A 26548-nucleotide genomic window follows, 5' to 3' on the forward strand; every position below is an offset into this window, starting at 1 on the left:
TTTCAGGATTGTACATGATTTAGTGGAATTTGACAACTTTGAGGGAAATTTGTATAATTTAGAGAGTAAATGGGTGAATATACTGCCATTTGTTATTGCCTAATATACTAATGGTTTATTTTACTGTGGTGTAAGACGCGTGGTTTTTGACTGTCTTCTACTAATTTTGGTTTTGCAATAATTATGCATATATTGAATTTAATTTTTTAAATATTCCTACCAGTATACAAATGCACATACATCCAACATTTTCTTTTTAGCTAATGGAGCAATTGGGTTAGTGAAACAAATGGCACATGTAGATCGATATACATAATCAGTAATTTTGTGTTCTCTTGTAATCTTTAGTTCATACATGTATGGATTGCCTTACATCTCGTATTCCTTCGTAAGCCTCCATTGGGTGGAAAGTGATTGGCTCATCCTTATAAGCATGTGTAAAGCCTGATCCTTCCTTGTACCCCACACTCTTGATTGAAGTATCCACTGAGAAGCAATTTAAGGAAACAAACATTTTAATGTTTCCTTGCAATTCCAGGTGTAGTTCTGAAGATAATTTGGATATATCAACAAAGTTGGAATGGTAAATTGGCCACCGTAACGATTACAAAAGCTGACATTTCAAGCGTTAGCCCTTTGTCAGAGCGAATAGAGGAATTGTGGGTTGTGTGTGCTTTTAAAGGCAGAAAGTGAAGTTTAGTTCTGAAGAGACAGTTAACATTAAATATATCGCTGTTGCTAAGAGAATCCTTAACAGTATGTGTCAACACCCTTTCTGCCTTGAAAAAGAGATATTCATAATACTTACACAGCCTGGCATCCATCAAACCCCAAATACACATGTATGTAAGCTTTGTCTATAAGATTCTAGTACAGGAGCCCTCCTATGCCAACATTTGCCCTGTGGTAACTAATATGTTACATGTACATGTCCATAATACAGACCAACTTATGAACCAAGCAACACTGACTTGTAGGAGGGGCAGGGTGGAGGAGAAGAAGCTACAAAAGATAGTTTGCACAATGCAGTAAGTTGCAGTAATGATGCCTAATGTCTCAACAACAGTTTGTCCAAGAAGTTAGCTTAGGGAAGAAATTTTTGGTTAGATCACAACTTTTTCCCTAGCAACAGAGTGGTACACACTTCTTTGACTGGGTTTTCCAAGGAAGCTTGTATGGTTCTCAGTCGACATGTAGCTTGGTCCCTGGAAATTCAAGAAATGAAGAAGTTAGGGGGGCTACCATCTTTACATATAGGCACAATTTCAATAACTGCTCTTTTTGTAATACATGTACTAGGAAAGCTGTTCTAGTTCTATGTGGCAAGATAATACATTTTTAATTATCTACTTACATGAAAGGCATTTTCCTTGGAGATAGGATCCTTCTGTTTAAGAGTGTGGAGCAGGGGACGGTGAAATGGATAAACTGTTCCTTTGGCCCTGGTGTCAATGTGTACATCACTCGCCTATTGCAAGCATGTATATATATGAGGATCAAAGGTCATGCATAATGATGTCTGTTAAAAGTAACCTTCATTCTTGTTAAACTATTTGAAAGGTAAAGTTGTGTACAACTAAGTGTTCCACAAGCCACAAGTCAGTTACAGTATGCAGTTTGGTAGAGGTTTCCACAACAGTTTACTGTTCACCATTTATAAAGTTAACTTTAAGGCAGAGAGAAGAGCTGTAAGATTGAAGAAATCTGGCCAAGAATATAAATTAGATAAGTATACCTGTAGACCTTTGTATTAAAGTCTGGTGTGTTTTAAAAAGTGTACATGTACAGTGTGCATGTACTTGTGACTAACAGTAAAATGTACAGGGGGCTATCAGTTACCATTTCTCTAACTATTCTTTTACAGTGTCAGGGGGCCTCAATCAGGACTTTCTCTTGTTTGTGAGATACATGTACATAATGTAATACATGTAATTTAGAAAATCACCTGCTTCTCCACCTCAACTCCCTACACCAACCCTTTGAGAAAAGGAAGCATTTCTCTCACAGCTTAGTACCCCTTGGGTAGAAGGGGTCAAGGTTGGGACAAGGGAAGAAAATCTCATGACCTACATGTACATGTAATTATAATGAAAAGACTGAACTATACACACACTGACCTGTCTTGATCTTGGAATAGTTACAGGAATATCCTTCACAAATCCACTTGTTGCTGTCATGTAGAGCCCTCTGGAAAAGGGATCAGCACCACCTGATCCCTTGGAAGGCAAAAAATGTTTCTTGGTTATGGATGTGTAGTTGTCTGTCAAAAGGCGACTGCCAAGGAAAAAAACAAGTTATATGTAGTTGTCAATTCATGCAATTATGCAAACTCAAGTTATGTGAAATAATGTAGAGAAGTTACCCTTACCAAAATTAATTATGACATAGCGCGCGCGCTAGTCCTATCTAATTCCTATTGCGTCAACATGAACAAAATCTTTATGTACGCACGGCCGTGCTCAATAAAATGACGTGTGCAGTTTCAAAATAGCTGCAAAATTTCCGTCGTGTGAGTTCCTTAAGTTAAAGTTTCGGTGAGGGATATCAGCAAATGGAAGACCAACCAGACTTTTTTTTGGCTTTCGACCTTCCCGCAAGTCGTCAAGCCAATAAGCACAACGAAAATTAAACGAAACACAACAGGCCCGTTTCCTGATTTATCGGAACAGGAACTGGAGAAAATTTTAGCTGAAAGACATTCAACTAAGAAGACTACAAATGGGTCTGTGGCGACTTTTAAAGGTAAACGTCTCTGTTGATGACGTTTTTTTGGTGACATTTGTTAACTCTACCGAAAACCATTTAATTACAAAAACAACAAAACAATTGGAGATGCCAACATTTTCGGGCAACTTTCATTTCAAAAAAACATTACAAAAATGTCATTCAGCGCCCAAATTGTTTTCGTATGTTATAAGAGAATTGTTTCATGCTTTTAGCTCTGCGTATATTGAATTATGGATGCACTTGGGAAGTCTGGAAAGCACTCAAGAAGCTAGAGTTGCTCTCGGCTGCGCCTCGAGCAACTCTTACACTTCTCTCATGCTCTCCAAACTCCCCGCGTGCATCCATAACTCGACATATGCATGCTAAGCATGAAACAATTCTTAAGTACACTTTTAGTATACTATTCTGTTAATCAAAGTGTACTGCAAAAAAATATACACAAAGTATACTTTCAGTAGATTTGAAGTATAGTTTACAGAGCTACTGAAAATTTTGCAGTGCACTTTAAGTATACTTCACGAGTAAAACCACTGGTGGTAAACTGACAAGTACAGTATACTTAAAGTATATTTTAAGTATACTTACAATGTATTCAAGATATTATAAAATTAATGAATCATGGCATGCATATATATACAAACAGCCAGGTAAATTAATATGCACTAACAGGCATGCAACCATTAGTTCATATGGCATGCATTCAGCTTTATTATATACTTGGCCAAGTCAGATAAGCATTTAAACTAAAGTATGAAATTCATGTCTTTAATTCATTTGGTACAACTGACCACAACAAATAACCTAAAATTTGAACAATAAATGACTGCTTCTAAATCATCTTTTGATACAAAAAAATATGTATGTTTTACAGTGAAATCCATCATTGGATTATTCTATGAACTATAACAATAAATTCCATGCAAATTAGAACTGACTCTCACAATGTTGAGATACTTAACAAAAACTATTCATTGTTTTAAAACAAAGAGTATCTATAAAATGGACTTCATCATTCAATAATGTACAACAGAAAACAAATTTAATGAAAATCAGCAATGTCTCTTACAATGACTCTAGTTGGGCCAATTAAAAAAAAATGTTTGTCATAAAATGTAATAATCATAAAAATTTGACTTCATTATTTAATAATTAGAGAAGTAAGCAAGCCTTGTGCAAATCATACCAGAAAATAGTTTATCCAATCATATCATATTAATTTATCTTAACTTAATCAATTAAATTGTTTACTTTCCTGGCAGGTTGCCAACCACTTGCCCTTGTTGTTAGAGAACTAAGTTTATTTCTTAGGGCTTGCTTAATTGTAGAGGCCTTCTCTCCTTGCTTTACCACGAAATCTGCAAAGAAGAACAAACACAGGAGCTTAACTTTCTAGACTTATGAATGACAACAAGGTTATGTTATTTTGGAAAGACTTGTACAACAATCAATAATCTAAGATCACTTAGATCAAAGGAACTTCTGAATACTTGCTCTGAGTTGTTTTCCTCACTTTTTTATATTGGATAATCCCAAAGTTTTTATACTTGGCTGATCCCCAGGAAAGTCATGTTGTTCAACATGTACAAGTGTACAGATTCCTAACAGTAATAAAATTACAAAAACACCAAATGCAGAAATACTTACCCAAAATGGAGGAAACAATGTCAGCATTTAAGCCCTTTCTGGCATTTGCCCCAGTCAAGTTCTTGCCCACTAGCTCAGAATTTTTATAAAAACAGCTGAGCAGGAAACATGCTGCTGAAGTTAGGCTGTTTTTACTCTTTGCTGTGTTTATTTGATCCTCATATAAGTAGACACCTCTACCTTTTGACAACTCAACCATCTAAAAAGGAAACGAAATACAAATTTAACAAATTGGTTTTCATAACAATCATTTCCTTTACACTTCTGTCATATTTTTAATGTTAAATTGAAGGAAGGCTATGGTGAACATTTGAATTTTTGAAAGTGCATGAACACTAAGGTAGTTCAAGCACTTTCAATCGATTCCCTGTGCAGAAGTTTTCAGGTGGTCCCAGCTCCTACAATAACCATGTAAGAAATTATTTAAAACTCTAAACAAACTCAGTCTACATTACATTTGATGGTCAGATATGCCTCTTAAGCTCAAATTATAAAAAAATATATAAATTTGATAACTTAAGCTTTACAGTCTAATTAACAGGTATTAAGCCTTAAAGCATTTACCTTGAAGCGTGCTGCCACAATCTCAGGGACTTTCCCAGGTCTGGGGAGCTCTTCATAACAACCATTCACTACAACAGATAAATGGATTATGTTAATATAGTTTTAATTACATAGTTAGCATAGGAAGATTAAATATAGCAATCCATCAGTGGGTCAATCTGTTTGACTGTCACCAGCATTTTAATTCATAACTATGTAAATTTGGAAAAATACTCTTCCCTTCAAAATAATATTCATATCTTAATACAAGCATCACTATTTGAAACACAAGATGCATCATTAAAATACAACTGCAAGTGTTGTAACCTTATTTAAGTGCTTTAAAATGGTTTATTCCCTAGTTTCAGAGTTATTGTAAAATTATGTAAGTAAGGCAGACTATGATCGACTGGTATCCATCTTTCCTCCCACAATTAGTCTATCCAGTAAGAAGCAAAAGGAAAAGCAGACAGGAAAATGCCCTACATTCTCTATCTTATCATTAAATATTATGAGTGCTAGTTATGTAAAAAGTGATATAATTACCTTGAGCCTTGAGTTGAGCAATTTCTTGATCTTGTGTAGCTATAATTTCCTTGTACTCCTCACATTTTTGGCAGCTGTGGTGGAACATGGACCTTGGCTTTTTTCCACCCACGGTTGGTCTTGGAGAAAGTTGTGATTGACTCTGAGTGAAATCCCTGGGTCTTTTTCCGCTAACTGTTGCTCTTGGGGTTTGTAAAGCTGGTTTGGCAGATTTGGGAGGGGGAGGAGGAGAGAGAGGGGATTGATTTAAGGCTGATATGTGAGGGTTGGGAGGGGGATGAAGGTAAGATGAACATTCAGATATAATATCTCTTCCACCAAAATATTCATCATCATCCATGGGTTCAGCCCTGCCAACATCATACTCCTCTTCATCAGATAAATTGATACATGGCCGCTTGCTTTCGACATTTAGATTTCTTGCTAATGAGTTCATCTCTGCAAATATGCGGTTATCCCTTTCCATCAAAGCAGCTCTTTCCATTTCTTTTACAGCCTTTTCCCTTTCCTTGTTTTCCTTAGCCTTTTGTTGTTCTGCACGTTTCTTCTGTTGTTCTGCTTTCTTTCTTGCAATTTCTTCCATATCCACCATTTCTTTTTGTGTGGATTTTTCACCCTCCTTCTCCTCACTGACATTCTTTCTGTTTTCCTTTGTTTTCTTTCCTGTCTTTTTCATTTTATTTTGTTCTGTTTGTTTTGAGTTTTTCAATTTCTGCATGGCAACTTTTCTTTTCATCACGTCCTCTTTATCATCTGCAAGTTAAAACATCTCCAGCTATCAAAAAGATATCCACAAACAGTAAAATGAAACTTCAGTTGCAGCAACCAATCACAGCACAAGTTTGCAACAAAAGATTCTACATCTGTTTGTGATTTTGTTGCCTCCTCTTTCATCTATTTGATTCTTATTTGAAATCATTTTTATCAAATTAAAACTATTTCATTAAATCCTATCAACAAAGTATACAACTTAGAAGAGGCAAACCATGTATCAGTAGTTTGTCAGCATGCCTTTTCCATTCAGTTGATTTGGGATTACAATGTCCATTTCTGTCCTTAATTGCCTCCAGGGCTCAACACTAATCAGTAGCCAACTAGCCACACACTAGTAGAAATCCAGTTTTGGCTCATGGTTTTCGATCTCCACCAGCCAGTCTAGCTAGTAAGCAAACTGAAATTGTTGTAACATCTAAGTTGTCACAAGCCACTTGGCTAGTAAGTTGAAAAGTTACCAGGGTTGAGCCCTGACGTTAATCATGACTTTTTCAAAAATATTTTAGGAAAATGGATTGTATTTAAAGTAGGTGGCACGATTTTCATCAATGTCATGCTTCCATGATGAAAAACCGAGCCATTTTTGTAACATTTCAGAGCTAATTCATTCAGATTTGCATAGGAAAGCAAAATCAAACAACTTAGCTTCATATCACAAGATGATTAAAACAAAAAAGTACTCAGACTCACCACTTTTAAAAATGATTGTGCACAAGTAAAAGGTATCCCAATACTGTGCCTCTTTACGGCCATCTTCCCTTGTTCTAAGGTCGTCGTCAGTTTTGATGTCCAAAATACCGTCGTCTACAAACTGAACCAAGTAGTACACTGTACAAGCAGGAAAGAAACATAAATTAATAGAAAGTTTTACATCTTAAAAAGGAAAGTTAAATAGTATGAATTGAAAGTTTTACTTCAAATACGTGCTCCTAACTGTAAAAATATAAAGCCCTAATTTTGACATGAAGTTATGTACAGACAAATAGAGAGTTACTGTCTTCCTTTTCAAGTTTTGTGGTCTCTATTTAATTAAATCACCCGCGGTGAGTACACGTGGCCTGAATTCGAAAATGAGCGCGAAAGCAATGAATAGACATTTCAATTTGCAGATCAACCACAAGAAAACTAAATATATTTCATTTCTGCATTGTAAATACAATTTGAAAAATATTTTGGGCCAGAACAATAGATTTCAAAAGACCAGCAATCTATTCCTGGAATATGTTTCACAACAAATCGAATATTTGAGACAGAATCAACTGGTGAACGCGCGATCGCTATGCTCTGATCGCTTTAGTTCATGGCGAAGTTATGAACCCAAGGATAAACAGTTATCGAATTTAAGTGATAAAAATCCTTTATGTAGGGCAAATAGCGAATTTTAGTCTACCCTGACGATGTAAGCTTGATAATTTATGGATAAACAGTCCGACGTGCTTCGATTCACTTATCATAACAAAGAATGGTAATTCAGAGTTAACACAAAAGGTCACAAACCTTGATCCTCCAATCGTTTGGGAGCCTTGTTTGACCTTCTAGAGGTGGTACTACCTTTCTCTGACATGGTTAGGGAACGATAACTATTCAAAAACGGACTGTTGCTTCCACTGTAGCTTTCTACTGTAGCTGAACGACGGTTAGCTTAGACCAACTTGACCTTTGGTACACGAATATTTCGCGCTCTTTCTTGGAGATGCGTGCGCATCCGGTGAAGGGGCATTGTGGGTCATTCATGTCAAAGGGGTCATTTCAGGTCAGCGGTCGAACAAACATGGCGGACGACAGCGAGAAAATCAGAGGTCCATATTTGCAATATTTATCGGATTCTTCCACGCGTAATGTTCCGAGAACTACAAAATATAGATGGAGCAAGAAAGCTAAATTAATGAGCGACAGAGAGGATAGCTGTCCAGAGGAAAGAAGCTTAACAAAAAGTCGCAGTCCGAGTTCTCAAAGTAATGAAGCAGTTTCCGATATCTCAACCTTGTCTTTCTCTCCGGACGATTTTCAGTCGCCTGAACCGAACTATTTAAATGAAAAAATGGAAATTAACAGCTTTTCCAACAGTGGTGACGAATTTGAAACTGAAAGAGTCGAAGAGCTGCTGTCGATGAGTGACGATCCAGCTCTATTAACTGATTTTGTTAGGGAAGACGATCGTGATATTTCTTATGCGGACGATTTTTCAGATGTTGTTAAAATGTTAGGTGAGGAGGAAACTGATGGGAAGAATACCGATGAAGAGAGCGACAACAACAGTGAATCATCTGACGATAATTCTAACCGATCTCTCTATCCTGGATGTCGCCTTTCACTTGGGATAATTAAGCATGCTGCTAGTGGTCACGTTCTGCATGAGGCATGCTCTTTCCGGGGTCGCTCTTGCTGATTTGCTCACTTTGATTGAGCTGCATTGCCTCTTACCTAACCAGTGCGCAAAATCGACAAAGTTACTCCGTGAGTTTTTCGGGAAATTAAAGAGTCTTCTGGAACTTCATTATTACTGTTCATTTTGCCAAGAATACTTTGGAACACAGAAACCAAGTTGCTGTTCAAATGCCGCCTGCGTGTGCGACTTCGAAAAGAAAAGATCTGGACTATGCTATTTCATCGTCATACCTTTCATAAACCAACTACAAGCAATAATTCGAGGTAAGTTAACTTCATAATTTGGATATATCAACAAAGTTGAAGTGGTAAATTGGCCACCGTAATGATTACAAAAGCTGACATTTCGAGCGTTAGCCCTTCGCTCCGACGAAGGGCTAATGCTCGAAACGTCAGCTTTTGTAATCATTATGGTGGCCAATTTACCATTTCAACTTTGTTGATATATCCAAATTATTTCATTACTCCCACCGACGCAGCCCCAAACAGTTTCTTTCGAAACTATCAGCCTTTATTCATTCGTAAGTTAACTTCAGTCTCCTTCCTTGCAAAATGAAAGGCTTTTTAGTTAAGGTATAATGAAATTGAAACTTATGGCAAATTGTGATTTTCATCTCCTCATCCTTTTGGTATAAGAAAGGGTTATTGTTTTCGTCACAGTGTATATAAAATATTCACATTGATACGTATTGATTTTGAATTTTTGTTTGAGTAATGGGAAGGTTTGAGGACTCTTGGGCGAAGTCTCCCCATACAAAACTTTGCCAATGAACTAACTTCCATCAGCAACATACTGCTTTGATTTAACATTAAATTTATTATTCAGTATAAGTGTCACTTTTATTCAAGGGTATGGGGGATTCAGCACATGAAATGCTACATCATCGTAAGTCTAGGAAGAAGAAGTGCAAACAGAGCATTGAGGACATATTTGATGGTGAACTTTATAAGAACCACTTTGATCTAAAAGGTTATTTCCATGGGACATCAACTGCTGCAAGAGAAAAGGAAATCCACCTATCCCTGATGGTGAACACAGATGGTGTGTCAATCTTCCGTTCATCCAACTTTAGCTTGTGGCCAGTGTACTTCGTCATAAATGAGTTGCCTCCAGAAAAGAGGTATCAAAATTTCTTTTTTCATATTTTTTTTTTTTTTTAATTCTTTTAGTAGGACAGATTATTACAGGAGGGCGCCTGAAGGTTCGACTGCTTTTAATAAATGTCATGCATAATATCCTATAAGAAGTCAACAAGATACTGTTTGAAATCTTGAGGTGATTTGAAATGGTCACCACCCAGGCAATTAATTCTTGAGGAATCTAGACTACTGTACACCAGAAAAACATTTAATTACGCCAGGTTTAACTGAATGAAAATAACAAACAGGTAGCACTAACTTGTGTTTGCAATGTGCAAAATTTGATGTTGAAAAACATTGATTTGGCAGCTTCTATGAAGAAAACAAATTTAAGACAATGACTAGAGGAAGAGCTTTAAAACATGTTTCAGCTTTGGTCTGAATGGGTTTGAGTTTCTCTTTCATTTTTGATTTCATATCAAACTTTCAGGTTTTGCTTTGACCGGACTAATTACACAATTTGAAAATGTAACGCGTTGACAGCAAAATCACAATAGCTGTTCTCTTGATGATAGTTTAGGTTTAGCACCAAGTATCATCTCTTTGCTGGTCTGTGGTTTGGACGTAGGAAGCCAGATTTCCACACTTTTTTGCAGCCATTTGTAAATTCTCCTCATGGTCTCTTTAAAGAAGGTATTTAACTTTTGCATTATTTTTTCTTTTCCCATTGGGATTCCTAAGTTAAATTCCCTCTTATTCTTTCCAAAGTATTTCTAGTACAAACTCAATGATCATAAATGAATTACCATTGAATTGTTGAGAATAGTAGACATATTATTCTGTGGTTATGAGAATTTTATAAGCATAATTTTATCACACTTGCTCATTAAGTTAATTGTTTTTATTCCAGGTGAACAGGTAACTTTCTCTCATGGATCTTTGAGGATTGTACATTGTATTCTTTTGTGTGGAAGTTTTGACGCTCCTGCAAAGTGTTTCTTTCAAAATATGTCACAATTCAATGGGACATATGGATGCCCATATTGTCTTCATCCTGGTGAAACTGTGAAAACCAGTGAGAGAGGGCACACCAGGGCATACCCCTTTCATATAAGTGGACATCAAATTGCAGAGGGAGGAAAACAAACAAATTTAACTGCAAGGGCAATTGACAAACGGACACATGAACAGACACTTTTATTTGCCAAAGAAGCTGATAACCTGAAAGGCAGTGGTAAAGATTCAGTAGTTGAAGGAGTGAAAGGGATGACTTGGAGTATGGTTTTACCAGGTTTTGATATTGTTGATGGTGTAACAATTGACTACATGCATTGTGTTTTGCTGGGCATCACTAAAATGTTGTTAACTTTATGGACAGAAAAGTCATATTCCAGTAATCCATGGTATCTTGGGTCAGAAAATGTCAAGAAATTGGAGCAAAGGTACTTAGCTATTAAGCCCCCAAATGTTATAACGTGTACACCCAGAAGTCTGTTAAAGAATCTTGCACATTTTAAAGCATCAGAACTGCGTTCTTTTCTTTTGTACTATGCCCTTCCCTGTCTTTGGGGACTTCTAGAGGAAGTTTATTTTCAGCACCTCGTGCTCCTGGTAGATGCAATCTATTTACTCCTACAAGATTCCATTTCACCAAATGATGTAGAGAGTAGCTCATCAATGCTATTACACTTCTGCAAAAGGATGGAGGCCCTGTATGGTAGAAGGTATGAGACATACAATGTGCACATGCTGCTTCATCTCCCAGATTGTGTGAGACATCTTGGTCCACTATGGGGCACATCATGCTTCTGGTTTGAGGGCTATAATGGGGATTTGACAAAACTGTTTCATGGTACACAGAATGTTGACATTCAAATCACCTATGCAGTTTGCATTCATCAGAAGATACCCGAGCTAACCCCTCTGCTTCCTGCAGGATCAGCTGCAAAGAACTTCTCCAAACATCATGTGGAAGGCCATCCACTGCCTACGTGTAGAGAGGAAATTGCAGAGAAGGTGTATGCAATTGGAAGCCTTCAAAGGCTTGATTTAGGTCAACAAACCCGTGTAGTTGTTAAAGATCTATTTGGGGAAATTTTAACTTCATATAAATTCAAGCGGCTCTGGAAATATGGAACAATGTTTCAGTGTAGTCAGTATCAGGCAACTACAAAGAGAAATAGCTATACAGTTCAATTTACCAAGAATGGGACTTCAAATTTTGGAGAGTTGCAGTTCTTTTTAAAGTGTTTTCAGCTTTGTGAACATTCTGACAGAACTCATTATCTCTTGAAGCTGCTGGAGTCTAACCAAAAAATTAGCCTTTCAAAGGATAAGTTCACAAATGCTATCATAATGGTAAATCACATTGTTCCTGTTTTGAAAGCAAAAGAAGCATTTGTTGCAGTTCCTGTTATGGATATTATTTCAATTTGTGTTTCTGTCAACATCAGTGATTCCACAAATGCTGGTTTTGTGTGTAAGCTTCCAAATAGCTTTGAAAAGGACTAGGCAGTAGTTACAGGGCTCAACACTAAACACTAACTTTTGAATTTACTAGCCTAGTGGTTAGTGACAAGTTAGACTTAACTTGCCAAAAATGTTTTTACTAGCTAAGCATCAATGAATTCTGACAGTTTTAATTTTGTTCAATAGGTGTTTTCCTCACATCAAATCTCTAGGCCAACAAATCAGAAATCACACACAGAGATCCACAAAGACATTGCAAGAAAAGTGTTCATTTGTCTTTTTTGAAGAAAGACAGAAACTAGTTTAATTAAGTTTAGTTTGTTTACTAGCCAGTGTCTAGTGGAAAATAATTGAAAACCACCAGCCAAAAGTGAATTTTTTCTACCTTGTGGCTAGTTGGCTTCTGTAAGTGTCAAGCTTTGCATTTACAATGACTTTTAAGGATATGTATGTTAATGAGCCATGCAGCCCTGTGTGTAGATGGTGTTTTCAAAGTTGTAACAAAGCTAATATATAGTGTAATATAATTCTTCTGAGAAGGTAACTTTGCTGTGCAGGCATTTTTTGGTTTGTAGTTCAGTATACATGTAAACCAGCTAATCTGATTGTGTGAATGTGTATGATCTTATCAACTGAAGCATTAGTACCTTTTCAGTAGAGTTATTTCCCTCTTAATGAGACCTGAACTTGATTTACATTTGTGTGAGGCATTTAAAGTACCCTACATCAACAGCAAAGAAAATGATTTCCACTTGAGCAGAATACTTAAAGTCTACTTGTACGCTACATCAACAACAAAGAAAGTGATTTTCCCTTGAGCAGCATACTTAAAGTATACTTGTACCCTACGTCAACAACAAAGCAAATGATTTTACTTGAGCAGTATACTTAAAGTGTACTTCAGAAAGTGTACTGCAAATGCACTTAAGTAAGTGCAGCACTATTGAAGTATTATTGAAGTATGATTGCAGTATAACCACTATTGATGCAGTATACTTGTAGTATACTTAAAGGATACTTCAAGGCTATCTTTTTTGGTAAGGTTATATACATCTATATATTCAACATACATCTATGATCTACAGGTGTACGTGAGACTAAATTATTGAGTCTTCATATACATGTACATTAATTTTGTACATAAACATGTGTTAATTGGACTGGATGAAGGAATACACTATATGATAGGCTGAATTGCACATGCATTTTGATTGGTTCTTTGCACGTATGATCTGATGGAGGACAGATTCACACACCACTTGTACAGTACAAGGTAGATGTCACCATGAACAACATTTTGCTTTTTTATTGCATAAAACAAATAGATTCCATGTTACCGTGGGTCTGTACAGTAATAGGTCACAGAAGACATCAAAATGTGGTTAGATAAGGTTTTTTTTTTAAATAATTGAAATTTGTTAATTTTTAATTTTTTAGGTAAAATGGTCCTTTCATGTATATAGATATGCTTATATTTATAGCATCAGCACTGTACTGATGAGGCCCAGAAGGCCGAGACAGTACTGTCTTCAGTTAGATATAACTCTTTGACATATAAAGCTCTGCTTTCATGTCCAAATTGAGCACTGTGGGATGAGTCATTGCCGCTAGCACTGCACATAGCTCACTAGGCTGACTTCTAGTTTGAGCACTCTGGCATGGCTTAGACGATACCACAAGTGTGGGATCATTTGGGATCCATAGCGGTTCTCCCCCATCCTAGCATCAGCACTGCAGTGATGAGGCCCAGAAGGCCGAAACATTACTGTCTGTTAGTTTATTGATTATCAATTTTTTTGTTTATGATATGTTTTCTAAAATTTATTTGTTGAGTGTTTTTAACATGAGCCACCAGCTTGGAAGATTGGGCAATCACTTCTTACATTATTATAATTATTATCAACATCAATGACACATTCAGCTGCTCCTAAATAAATGTGTTCCACTGTTTTGTTCTTACCACATATCTCTTTGGCTTTGTCGAGGAATCTATCTCTAATTTTATCCTAATTAGTGCCAACTTCACTTTGTAGTTATGGGTTTTATCTGGAGTGTTATATACTGTAATTCTTACTTCCTAATGTACACATACAATGTAGGCCTGTTTTTCTGATCCAAATATTACAAAGTGGAATTGTAATTTTGTTGAACTTTCATGTACCTTCAGTAAGCACTGCAGCTGGCCTGAGCCATTATAAACAAACTCCTGATAAAATAATTTGGTATTGTCAATGGACTTGATAATCTAAATTGGCCACTGCAAGGACTTTCTAAATCCAATGTTTCAAGTATTATTCCTTCATCCGAGAGAATAGAGGAACTGTGGGTTGTGTGAGGTTTAAGTTCAGAAAAATGAAACTACAGTGTAAGTTATTGGTGGGAACATGGCAATGTGGAAAACACAATTAATAATTTTTTTTTGTTAATTAATGCCCACATGTAGAGAAAGGCTACAAACTACAGTGTACCATATGTTGCGTAGAATAATTTGGGAGATTGAAGTGTCTAACGATTGGTTTGAATGCATCTTTGCCATTCCTTTCTACATCCAACAACCCACAATTCCTCTATTTGCTTAAAACATTCAGCTTTAGAAACACTTTACAATGGCCAATTTATATTATCAACTCAGTTGATAAAACCAAATTATCAATGCAGCACCACAGTTTCTTTAGAAACGTACACTCTGGTTAAATAATCAACTTACCCCATCGCTGGATTATCAAGTTCATCAAGGCGACGACTGTAATACACTCCTGGTCTAAAATTAGACTGATATCCGGTGCCTGAGTGACGACCAGTCCGGGGAATAAAATCATCTTTCCCATAGTGGGTTGAATATTCTGTACAGTAGAATTTCATGACCCCAACATCAGCACCCTTGCTTTGTAAAATGTGGACATTTCCTGGTCCATGAGGAAGACGTCCCATATTTCTGTGCCTCTGTAAGTCAAGTTATTTAACAATTATTTGTTGAAGAGGAAGTGAATATATATATCTTATTAACCAAGCGCGAGGGCCCTACTGGGAGAATATTGGCCCAAGGTCTTGACAGTACGGACCTCGCTGCACTCGGTCCATACATAAAAGACCGAGGGCCAATATTCTTCCAGTACAGTCCCAAGCAAGTTTGGTTAATAAGAGATTTATTATACGACTGAAGTTCAAAGGGACACAAGTGAGGTATCATTCGAGACCATTCAGGACAGTGCCCGGTCCAATACTGAGAGAATATTGACCGGCAATAGAGCATTTTGATTGGTTGATTTTAGTTATTGGCTCTCTGACTGCCCTAGTTGTGTAATAATGCTGAATAATCCTCAAGACAATTTTATGGGGATTATTCAACAATATTCACTGAGCCTGAGGTGAGTAATTGGTGCAATATAATTGCATAGGTGCTTTGGAATTCTGCTGTAAATATTTCATTTTGATGCCGAAATTATTCTGATTCAATTGTTTCGATAATTCATATTATAAGAGGTCAGTTTCTACTAGCATTAAGCAGTTCATTTAATTTGATCAACAAAAACTTCATATCTTTCATTTGAAAAGTGCTACTCCAAGCTTAGTGACATCTTTTGTGCTCTTCAGAATTGAATTTTCTTTATTGTGTTCATTGTGGCCCGTTGAATTTAAAAAAAGAAACCTTTTCCACCTTTGGTTAACTTTAATTTTTTGGAAATTTTGTAAAGTTTTCTTCTGTAGAATTGCTAATGAGAATCAATGACACTTGAACTGAGTCTTACGACTTGAGAGGTCAGTACCGATCACCTGTAATAGTCACATTTGATTGCGCACTCAAATGTGACTATTACTTTTGTTATCGCCGTATTAATATTTACCCCTCTTGATATCGGTTCATTAGAGCTTATTAGAGATGTCCATATTTGAAGGTCTCTTCTGGATAAGAGTTTTTCAAAATTGATAGCCTCACTCAAGAATATTATTTGGTTATGCTTTGACAACATGTCGAGGCACACTTGTGCGGTAAATACCGATTAACTCCACACGCATAATTGTTTCAGATATGTTCATGTACAGCGTCTTGAATAAGTAAGTAGGTAGGTAAGGACTTTATTTATAGAGGGGGACACGTAACAGCTGTATAGCTGACAAACCTGTGGCCCTCTAACAACATTACAAAAAACTGGTAAATAAATATATAAATAATTACAAAATTCTATAATAGAAATAGCAGGATAGATTAAAAATATTGAGAAAGATAAAATTAATTTATAAAAAAAATTTAAATTTAGATAATGTGCTATTGCTTAATATTGTTTCAATGTTGTCTAAGTTTTTATATGAGCTTAAAAGATGCTTTTTCACGGCTGTTTTGAATAAGTTTTACACTAGGCTTATTTTTGATATCATGGAGAAGGCTGTTCTATACCCTAACTGCGTCAACACTGAATGCCTTGCCACCATCGTTATTTCTTAGGTATTTGGGACACACTAAATTTAAATTGCCATGTCTAGTAGATCTATTGTGTACAGAACTGTTCGTCTTGAGCAAGTCTCTGATGTAAATCGGAACATCGCCTTTAAGGCTCTTAAAAATCATTGTACATTTATTTAATTTGATTTCATCAAAAAAGGGCAACTAATTTAGCTCAAGTTCAGGGGAAAAATGATTTTTTGAGGGTCGAAATCTATCTTTTTAGCCCAACTGTTCTATAAATTCCTTATTATGTTGAACTTTACCGAGGGAAGCTAGACTTCGTGAACTACCAAACTTGTGTCATTGATAAAGGTAGCCAAGATTTGATGGATAAATCGCTTAAATATTAAAAAGAAGAGAGTTATTTACCTACCACCGATGTATGAAACTTTCCTTTACAAGATTTTTCCGAAAAAATTGGTAAATTGCTGTTCACTTGGCTAGTCAGATTCTTTCAGCCATTCCGTGGTACAACAACGCGGCTACCTTGGTAACTAATGAAAGCCGCTGATCGAATGTTTTCATATTGCTGTACCAAGTGACAAAATCGTTGTGTGACAAAAGAAAATTTACACTGTAACACAAAACCATGGTCAATTCCCAGAAGAGAAATTCGCTTTCGCATGACCAGTTCACGTTCAACGCACATCCCATCGGAATGAGAGACTTTTTTGTGGTAGGAAAAGAGAAATTGATTGCGTTTTTTGCATTCTTTTCTACGATTGATTTCTTTTTACCAGCAGCAGCATCAAATGCCCGCAGGACGTCTGCAAAAGCACGGACTGTCATGCAAAGTAAGATGTACTTAACATCGTATTTCTGATCAGATCTAGGAAGGCGTTCTTGGAAGTGTCTCCCGTTATCCTGTTCCTATCGGTGTCAGTAGAGCAAGGCTTGGATAGAAGAGCAGATATGATATTTGACGCCCTTGTCGCCATGTTACTGAATTTGTTGTTGTTTGCGGGAGGTCGATCGACTAAACCTAGCTGTTGTCCAAAAGTGGATCCTGACGCATTTCGTAATGTTGTGAGTACATTAACTTTCAGTTTTGTTCCTTGCAGAAGCCTTTGAAGGTTGCTTTCTGTTTGAGATAACCTGTAGCTACTCAAAGAGTATTCATGATCGTACTTTTAGTTAAGAGGCACTGACGCAGTCGGTCGAATGGTCAGTGATCTGTAATAATTGTCGTCGGTTTTTTTACGTAACTTTCTAACTACACTAGCCTGCAGGCGGCCATTTATCGCCAGGAAAATAATGAGCACTCGCTCGCCCAAATTACGCCTGCTCTGCAGGCTATACCTACACCAGGAGCCCATGGGTAATGGGCTCCTGGCTACACTGAATGTCCAGTGGCCGGAAGTCAATCGTTTCATTGTCAGCTATTGAAATAATCATCAAATAAAGATGCGTGATTATCCGAGACAAATTCGATAAATTATGCAATGAGTAATAAGCGTGCAATTTGCTACAACATTCCTCGCTTATTTATTCCCCAGAGCGCATAGAAGAGAATGTGAGTTGCACACTTATTCCCAGTCCTAGCGTAGGAAGAATTGCAGAAGATGATGATATTGACTTCATAGCACTAAATTAATTACACTGAAAATTCCTTTTGCATCATTCTGAGTTGCACATCGAACTAAGGGAAGGTACGTTTTCACTTAGGGGGAAGGGGCTCGGGCCTCAGAGCGGAGGGTCATTAGTGAAAGTGCAAGTGAGCCCCAAAAGGGGAGTGTCATACCTCTTTGTAAGCCATTCAAGGGGAGGGTCAAACACCTTTTCCAGAATTTTTAGTGAGGATTTTTGTGATGTTGCTTTCCATTTTTCATACAGATTTTGTTTTTCTTTTCACCTGCTTTGTCCATGCAAAAATTGCTGTATAGGTATCTGTATCTGAAAATTAGGTGGTTTTTTTGCCAGATTAGTTCTATTTGAGCTTTTATTTTTACATGATGAGTCACAAAAAGTCATGTGAAGGGAATGTTGCATAAGATTAGTTCTATTTGAGCTTTTATTTCTTGCAATGAGTCACAAAAAGTCATGTGAAGGGAATGTTGTATAATCTAAAAAAAAATGCTTAAAAACACAGCAAGACCGACTCTTGCAACGAGCTGTAATGAATCAGAATGAATTTTACGAAGTCGACAGAAAGCATTCGGTTTTCAGATTTGTTTTTTTGAAATTTGCTTAGTTAATAGTTAAAACTGTAACATAACTCTTGGACCTTTATTGGTTTGCAGCAACCCCGACTTTAATGTTGGGGAGCAAACGTACGCGTCATACCTATATGATTGTATATATTATAGGATTTACTTTTGTGTGTAAAAGGTTAACTGTCATGTTTTTATTTTTGAATACATCTTTCCTCTGCTGTTAGCATAGATTTGAGTGACCGCTCCGCGATATTCCGACTTGTTGATATCTTGTATGATCATGGACTCTACTAGATACAATGAATATATGAAGTTCATATATTTTGAACTACGGTATTAGATACGTATGATGCACGATCCTCGCAGTAGATAGCGCTATTTATGCAATAGCGAAAATCAGACCTTAAAAAAATCAGGCCTGTACGGGATTCGAACCAATTGGTAGAGCGCTGCACTAGTATCGCAGAGGTCAGCTGTTCGAATCCCGTACAGGCCTGATTTTTTTCAGGTCTGATTTTCGCTATTGCATAAATAGCGCTATCTACTGCGAGGATCGTGCATCATACGTATGGACTCTACTAGTTGCTTTCACCGGTATTCCCCACCTGTTGCCCACATTCGCCTTGCATAATTACAGATCACGTGAAGTTGTCAAGAGTTCGGAGGTTTTCTGATTAGTAGAGAGCAAATAACCAGTTTTCAATGTAATGCGAGAACAAGACAACGATCGGTCCGTAGAGTGAAATATAGGTTTGTGGGATAGCCTCGGTACAAATTCTTCAGGGTGAGATATTTAACCCTGACACCATCGGTAATAAATTTCTCCTATCTATGTTATCTCATTGAAAAGTATATTCTTAAAGAGATAAAGATAAAAGAGGAACCAAATTATTTTGTTTGCTTCAACAAAAGGCCATGGAAAACATTGTAAAAGTTGTATGGCAAGCAGTAAGGAGACTCGGAATGATATGTGGATGCATATTTTTGGTTCTAAACGGTTATTAAAATGGCTCATCCGTATTTTCTCTCCTTCCTTTTTTTTATCATCTTAGAGTGAACTTATCGCGAATCGTGGGTACCTAGTTGAAGAATATTATGTTGAAACTACAGACAATTTCATACTCGGTGTCCAGCGCATCCCACACGGACGAGCGGGGAGATCTAGAGGCCCTAAACCTGTAGTGTTCCTGCAGCATGGTCTCTTGGCGGACTCGTCAAATTGGGTCCAAAATTTTCCAGATAACAGTTTGGGGTACATCTTGGCCGACAATGGGTTTGATGTTTGGCTTGGTAACATCCGGGGAAACAGATACTCCAGACGTAACCGCCACTTAAAGCCTAATCAGAAAGAATTCTGGGATTGGAGGTGAGTATTCCTTGAAAAGTTGGCCGAGGATTTGTTGATGTAAGAAAATTAATTGTGCAAGTAACTCACTCGACTGATATGAAAGAAGGCTATTTCCCCTCGATAAATGACACAGGTATGCTCGAGAAAATACCGTAAATAGCTGGTGTTTTTAATGAGAGGCAAACCATCGCCCTTCCGATGACACTTTACAGATAGGTACTACGATCACCCATGAGACAAAAGGCGGCCATGTCATTGACTTATGTACTTTCATGGGGCAAACATCCTTTTGACGTTTTGAACCAGTGCCGTCCTCCGCGTTTTAGTTAATTTGCCGTCTCTGACAGTGGTACATGTAAGTGTTTGGTTACAGCTTTCAAGAAATGGCCCAATATGACATCCCAGCCATGCTGAAACACGCGCTAGAGATCAGCGGTCAAGACCAGCTCTTTTACATTGGCCACTCGCAAGGAACTCTGGTCGCTTTCACGGGTTTTTCATCCAACCCCGAGCTTGCAAAGAAAGTGAAACTGTTTATTGCCTTGGCGCCCATCTACCAATTGGACCACACTGCCGCAATACTGAGGGACTTGGCTTTCACTCTTGACCCCTTAGAGGTATGAATTGAGCGTAAAACGCTATATTAGGTTCGCGCGGCATGGTAACTTATGATGTGGATCTGCATTTTGCTAATTTTCCTCCAGAGGTAGGGTCAACTACTTAATGGTCATCTTGTGAAGCGTCATTTTTCACTGTGATTTGTTGGTTTTTAACAGCTGTGATCGCCACATGTTGATTATCTGTCCCGTGTCTCTGTGATTATTTTTGCTTCTTGCTCGTGAGCATTTATGCTTCTGATTTTCTACTTTTAAGTTCTTTTATCTTAAAACCTCTTTATCTAAAGCTTGATTTAAAAGATAGAACGTAAAAAAGAATAAAGCCCCTATTTCCCATTTGGGTTTATAATTGTTACAGAACAGGTGAGAATAAAACGGTTGCCTTTGGACAGTTTCTGAAAATTTCCTTTTCTTTGGAATAACGAAAGCATTAAAATTTCTTGCCTCTAGATACTAGAACTATGGGGTGGCTTTATGGAATCAAATCACTATTTCTCACTTCAATCTCAGCCAAAAGTCTAAGAACACTTTCGGGAATAGGAGCAACCGCAAATACGGTATATTTTTCTCACTGTGGTTTTAACCGCTTTACTCTCCATACATGAAAAATGGTATGTGAACCTATATCTTGATTAATCTTTTTAAAAAAAAAACTGTAACTTCAAGAACTGTTGAAACAACTATGTACAACTACTATTGATTTACTTCTGACGAATAACTGTCAAAATATATATGTGCTGTTTTTCCGTCGGTGAGTTTTCCAACTGAGGGTGTCCTGAGGAACAAACCATTTTTCTGCTATTTCCAAAAGGCTCCTCGCATTTCAGCTAAAGAAAATGTACGTTTTTGCATCATGCAATCCTTTATCCTTCTCTCTTTAGTGCGTTGAATGTAGTTTTCTCAGATCGTTACCTTGTTTTTCATCACTAATTGGAGAAACGTGGGAAACGGCCTTTGTAGACTGTAAAAAGAGACGATTTAGTCAAGTTAATACGATGCACCAGAGTACATGGTATTCGTGATATTCACCGATCGATTGTTTTCTTCCGAGGTGTCTGTGCCAAGGAAATTTGACCAGGACTGAAAGAAGCCTCCTTTTCTTTTTTTCTTTTTTTTTTTTTTTTTTTTGTCAGGAACTTCTTCGTCCCCTTGGCGAAATCGAGTTCTTGCCTGGTCGACTGCTTCAGAAGCTTATAGATATCGGTTTTTGCGGCAGCAAGTGGTCAGAACAGGCTTGCTATGATCTGGGAGGGTACATTTTTGGCTTTGATGACAGCAACAACAATATGGTAAGTAACATTACATTCAATTGATAAATGTTGTTGGTATTTTAAAACAATAATGTAAGTATAATGTAGCCTCAAATACTTAAAGTTTTCTCCATTTGCCTTTTTCGTTTTGGTTTTGATCGTGCTTGGGTAGGCGCTCAGGATGGTTACAGTGTACTATTTGTTTTTTGTTGTGCTTTCACCAGAGTCGGGTTCCGGTTTATCTTTCAAATTGGCCAGCAGGTACTTCCCTGAAGAACATCATTCATTTCGGCCAGGTAAGTAACCACAAAGGGCCGGTAATTTAAACGAGGTCTAACGGAGGTGTAACTGTTTTACACAAGCAATGGGTCTCAGGGATTCTCTATAAGTGGGTTGATTTAATTAATTAAATTGAAGATTATTTAGAACGTGTTTTTTTTTTAAACAATGGCTAAACTTCGAGTGTCTGAGAAAACTGTCGAGCACCGTTTAAAAGAACAGTTTACTTGGGGTGTTTGACCGCCGTTGCAAAAGGTATTGTCCAGCAGCACAATTTTTTCCTTTGGCTCAACGGTGCAATTCATATTTCAGTTACCGGTGAAGTTTTCAGTGCAAGGGTTTTTTGTCTGCGTTGCAGCAAGCGCAAGCACATAAAATTGAAGGATACTTAAATGGAAAGGATTGACCACGTGCAGAGTCAGCATGTCAGCTTGTCAACATCAACCAAAAAAAAATATGAATGAGATAAAGAAATAAATCGAGAACCGGTCATTAGGGAGCTTAAGCACCAGGCGTTCATGACTCACGGAGGCGAACCGGAAGTGAGATTTCGAATATTTTTCCTACTGCGCATGTCAAAAGGTCGTCGTGATTTGTCACGGCGGCCGCAAAGGCGCTTGTGGCCTCCGTGCTGATTTTCCACGACCGCGAATGGTCTAGACTGTACGTGACAAAAAGCACAACGTTGTCAACACCAAAAAGAGCTTCTGAAAATGGATTCGCTCGAGGAAGGGAAAGAGAAGTCTTCGCCTTACATTTTTATTTGTTTTTGTGTTCAAATTCATTCGGGAGCTTGTCTTCCGAGAGTTGTCTTGTCACACTTAAATTCGACGCGACCTGTTTACTTGAATACTTGCCTTTCTAGCTTTCTGCACACTCGTCTTTTATTTACAAAGTCTTCTTAAATAAAAATTTAACTGACAATTTCAGTTTTTTGTTAAAAAACGCATTCATATAAACTTTTAGGAGTTTCTTTACCGATAGTTTTCTTGGCAACCTCTGTACATGCGACTTGTTTACTTTGTTAAGTGTATGGTTAACAATATAGAAACTCAGGTATAGGTACATTCTGGCTCGGAGATTTCATCTGAGTCAAATCGCTAGTACAAGCCATAGCTGAATTTGAGGTTTCTTGACGTGTTTGCTTCGAGCAACAGAAGTAGTTCTTCGTGACTGATGACGTTCATGTCATGGCTTAATAAAAGCATTTCCCCAGCTTCTTTAAATGAACACATTTTCGTTTTTTCAAGTGCGAACGCACAACATAGAGCAATTTTTGTTTCTTTGTTTACATCACGGGCTTGCATATTTTTATTTTCGCGCGCTTTCCACGCTCGTGCCGTCGTGAAAAAGAAAGGAGTCTGCTTAAAGTAAAAAATTCGCGCCAAAAACGCCAATCTCGATCTAGTCCCCTCACGGCAATAAGCCCTCCGTCATGAAGAAAAGTCCTGCTGCTTAAATTCCCTTTTATCCGGGCGGGGAGGGAGAGGGGGAGGGGGATGCATGAGGCTCTGTAATATTCTGATGATCTCACTCAGTGGCAGAACACTGTAATTGGCTGCCAATTTTCCATAGCTCCCCCATTTATACCCTGTTGGCGACGAATGATCCCCCCTCCGTTCCCCCCTGATAAACCATGTGATCCCCTGAATAAATCTTGCAACCTACCCCTCACCCGCAGGCGATATATAACGAATGGTCCTTGATTATGTAATATACAAGAGGGGCTGCCTGGCGACCAAAAATTTATTCTCACTTGCAGCTTATATTATCGGGAAGATGTCAGAAGTTTAATTATGGCAGGAAAGGGAATCAAAAACATTACCATCAGGTAATTGTAGTCACTTTTTGTTGATGTATTGTTTGTCTTGAGTGTCATGGCAAAATTGAGTGGAGCTGTAGAATAGATTTTTATGTTGGTGGTTTTGTTTGTACAAAGAGACAAAAAGTTAAACCATTTGCTAACTGTGATGAAAACAATATGAATGATAGTTTTGAATTTATTAGACTGCTTCACGATTGAGTATCGTAAAGCCAAAACCAAGTAGATAAAGTAATCCAAATGGCCAATCAGAAGAAAGGAAAATACCTTCAGCAGCCAATGAGAACTCACAGTAAACACAACCAAACTGCCTAAAGCGCGGGAAAGTGCGGGCGACCAAGTTGTGATTGATTTATATTTGAATATGATTGGTCAAGAGAAAGGCGCGAGTTTTCTGGACCAATCGCTGCCGACCTAACGCAAAAGCAAAGCATTTCCGTAATACTTTCGTCACTTGATTTAAAATTGCACTAAATTAGTCAAATAACAATTTTTTGTGTTTATTTATTTATTTTTTTGTTTGTTTGATGTTTGCCTTTCAAGGACTCACCACCAGTGTACAATGTCAGTAAGATGATCACACCGACAGCATTTTTCTTCGGCGGCTGTGATTCACTGTCTAACGCAACTGACGTGGAAGCACTAATACCCAAAGTACCAGACCTTGTACTAACTCAGTTCTTTCCTAAATGGAATCACGTGGATTTTGTCTTTGGAGAGGACGCTACTCAAGTTTTGTACAACCACCTTGTCAAAATTATGCATGATTCTTCGGTGGAGCAGTAAGGGCATTTTCGAAATGAGAAGTTGGTCTGCTAATGTGAAAAGTTATGTTCTAATAGTATTGGATCATTGAGCAGTTCGGCGATTCCGCACCGAAAAGACAAAATTTAATTTCAGAAGAGGAAATTCATTTTCGTGAGGATTGGATTACTGTGAGATTGTTTAAAATATAATTTAATGTTACCGAGGACTACCAAAGAAACTGATAGGCAAATCGAAAAGCATATCATTCGATGGACGATTTTTATCTTGTAGCCACTGTACTTGATTTAATTTTAAATCGTTTTTTTCTTAATTTCATCTCTGGACCTTTACTCATTTCCTAGCGTCAATTTATCCTAAGGCGTATCCCTGCAAAGACGTCCGATGAAAAAGCTTTAACAACTTGAAGTGACATCGCAATAAAGCCCAAACGATTGCCTGAGGTCAAATCTAGTATAAAGCATCAAACTTATCGTAAAGGGCGAATCAAATTCACCTCTTCGTTCGACAGGTTCAAGAAAGGGGACCAAAATCCTACTTATACCTTATTTAAAACGTCATTCTGTACAAAAATCGTAGTGATCACACAGTCTCTTTTTTAAATCTTACAAATTGTATAATGATATAAAAATTTTATTTATGATTAAAGATTGTTACATATTTTTATAGCATTTTTTATTTATTGCTTTGTCATAGAACCTACACATCTCTAACCGATCCAGCCAACACTAGATTCCTCGTTTCTGTTTCCCTTGACAACCGAGCCGAGTAGGCTATTTCTCACTGACCGCGCACCTGAAAAGACTGGAACTGGCAACAAATGAATCCTCCCCATTCGTCTCCTAACTTTTGATAGGCATCCGCGTGGTCGGAAGTGACTAGCACATACACTTTAATCACGTAGCGCCATCTTGAATTGCGTGGCGCACCAAACCGGGGCTCGACGGGCATTAAGTTTTGGGAATTGGGAAAGCGGACAAGGAAAAATTTTTTACCCCTTCCTATCTTCTCCTTTGCACCTGTCACGCACTTCACGCGTTACTAAACTTTCTGAAAAGGTATGGAGAAGCCGGGGTATGAGTCAGATAACGGCAGAAAAATAAATTTCTCCATGAGAATGGCGAGAAGGGGATAAAATGGACCAAAAAAAAGACTCTCTTGCTCCCTGCTCCCCGCTTGACGCGGTTCGAGAAAGACGTACTGAGGGGGCTTTTGTTGACAGAATTAGTACTGAAACACCACGAGAAGGCAGTTAAGTTCATACATATTCTAGATCTTTTGTTTTTTTTTGTTTCTCTTTCTAATTTTTTTTTAGAAAGGGTGTCCTATTTTTATTCAGTAGATACGTGCGAGGTTTCTGGTCCCCAATCTTTGTTATTTGTATCACGTTTTCAGCTATTATCCAAGCGTCTTGCCCCAATCTCTCGCTTTTTGGCGCATTGTCACGATTAGCTTCACTCGCTATGGAGCCTTTGAATGGAGAGTTCGAAGTTCCATCATGAGTTGACTGCCTGTCTACAAACACCTCTTGATAACCTGCTTTAGAGCAGATTCTGTCACATTGTGGTGCTTACAGTAATCATTCGTCACGTTTCTGGAGAGGTGACTATGGAAAAAGAACAAGCTCAATCGTCATCTTTTCTGACGCCTTTCAATTCTTGACTTTCACCCACGTGACACCACACTTGACAACGGTTGC

At 37.7% G+C, this 26548-nt stretch overlaps 3 protein-coding genes across 6 annotated transcripts in view; 2 read left to right on the forward strand and 1 right to left on the reverse strand.

The window, feature by feature from the left end:
* The window catches only part of LOC111323809 (stabilizer of axonemal microtubules 4), a 35330-nt gene that overhangs the window by 6303 nt on the left and 2479 nt on the right, over positions 1 to 26548 (reverse strand). Inside the window, exons 1-7 of one of the 4 annotated variants that reach the window (XM_088737666.1) lie at positions 14879 to 15015; positions 7732 to 8084; positions 6925 to 7062; positions 5461 to 6213; positions 4936 to 5003; positions 4372 to 4570; positions 3477 to 4082 (exon numbers count right to left, since the gene is read on the reverse strand). In XM_088737666.1, the coding sequence (XP_088593792.1) occupies positions 3955 to 4082; positions 4372 to 4570; positions 4936 to 5003; positions 5461 to 6213; positions 6925 to 7062; positions 7732 to 7798 (1353 nt within the window). In that variant the 5' untranslated portion in view covers positions 7799 to 8084; positions 14879 to 15015 and the 3' untranslated portion in view covers positions 3477 to 3954. Of the gene's footprint in view, positions 1 to 373; positions 487 to 1144; positions 1206 to 1354; positions 1469 to 2117; positions 2275 to 3476; positions 4083 to 4371; positions 4571 to 4935; positions 5004 to 5460; positions 6214 to 6924; positions 7063 to 7731; positions 8085 to 14878; positions 15115 to 16984; positions 17168 to 26548 lie in introns of those variants that run through there. The other 3 variants (XM_022927242.2, XM_022927241.2, XM_022927239.2) reach the window with 3 other exon arrangements.
* LOC148741277 (uncharacterized) lies at positions 9475 to 14130 on the forward strand. The gene is made up of 3 exons (XM_088737641.1): positions 9475 to 9743; positions 10283 to 10395; positions 10613 to 14130. The coding sequence occupies exons 1-3, from the start codon at positions 9475 to 9477 to the stop codon at positions 12211 to 12213; spliced, it is 1983 nt and encodes a 660-aa protein (XP_088593767.1). The 3' UTR covers positions 12214 to 14130.
* Positions 17159 to 25517, forward strand: LOC111323812 (lipase member K). Its single transcript, XM_022927247.2, has 8 exons — positions 17159 to 17291; positions 17443 to 17641; positions 19821 to 20134; positions 20490 to 20733; positions 21867 to 22022; positions 22208 to 22279; positions 24025 to 24093; positions 24628 to 25517. Exons 2-8 carry the CDS (start codon positions 17528 to 17530, stop codon positions 24868 to 24870), a joined length of 1212 nt encoding a protein of 403 aa, XP_022782982.2. The 5' UTR covers positions 17159 to 17291; positions 17443 to 17527; the 3' UTR covers positions 24871 to 25517.

The sequence above is a fragment of the Stylophora pistillata genome, chromosome 1 (genome assembly GCF_964205215.1).
Source record: "Stylophora pistillata chromosome 1, jaStyPist1.2, whole genome shotgun sequence".
Taxonomy (NCBI): Eukaryota; Metazoa; Cnidaria; class Anthozoa; order Scleractinia; family Pocilloporidae; genus Stylophora; species Stylophora pistillata.

Bases quoted from the DNA above. Each gene is read 5' to 3' on its own strand.
- LOC111323812 (XM_022927247.2), top strand. From the start codon at position 17,528: ATGATATTTGACGCCCTTGTCGCCATGTTACTGAATTTGTTGTTGTTT. The intron at 17,642-19,820 runs GTGAGTACATTA...TTATCATCTTAG, and splicing joins CTGACGCATTTCGTAATGTT to AGTGAACTTATCGCGAATCG. The intron at 22,023-22,207 runs GTAAGTAACATT...TGCTTTCACCAG, and splicing joins ATGACAGCAACAACAATATG to AGTCGGGTTCCGGTTTATCT.
- LOC148741277 (XM_088737641.1), top strand. From the start codon at position 9,475: ATGGGGGATTCAGCACATGAAATGCTACATCATCGTAAGTCTAGGAAG. The intron at 9,744-10,282 runs GTATCAAAATTT...ATGATAGTTTAG, and splicing joins GAGTTGCCTCCAGAAAAGAG to GTTTAGCACCAAGTATCATC. The intron at 10,396-10,612 runs GTATTTAACTTT...TTTTTATTCCAG, and splicing joins TCATGGTCTCTTTAAAGAAG to GTGAACAGGTAACTTTCTCT.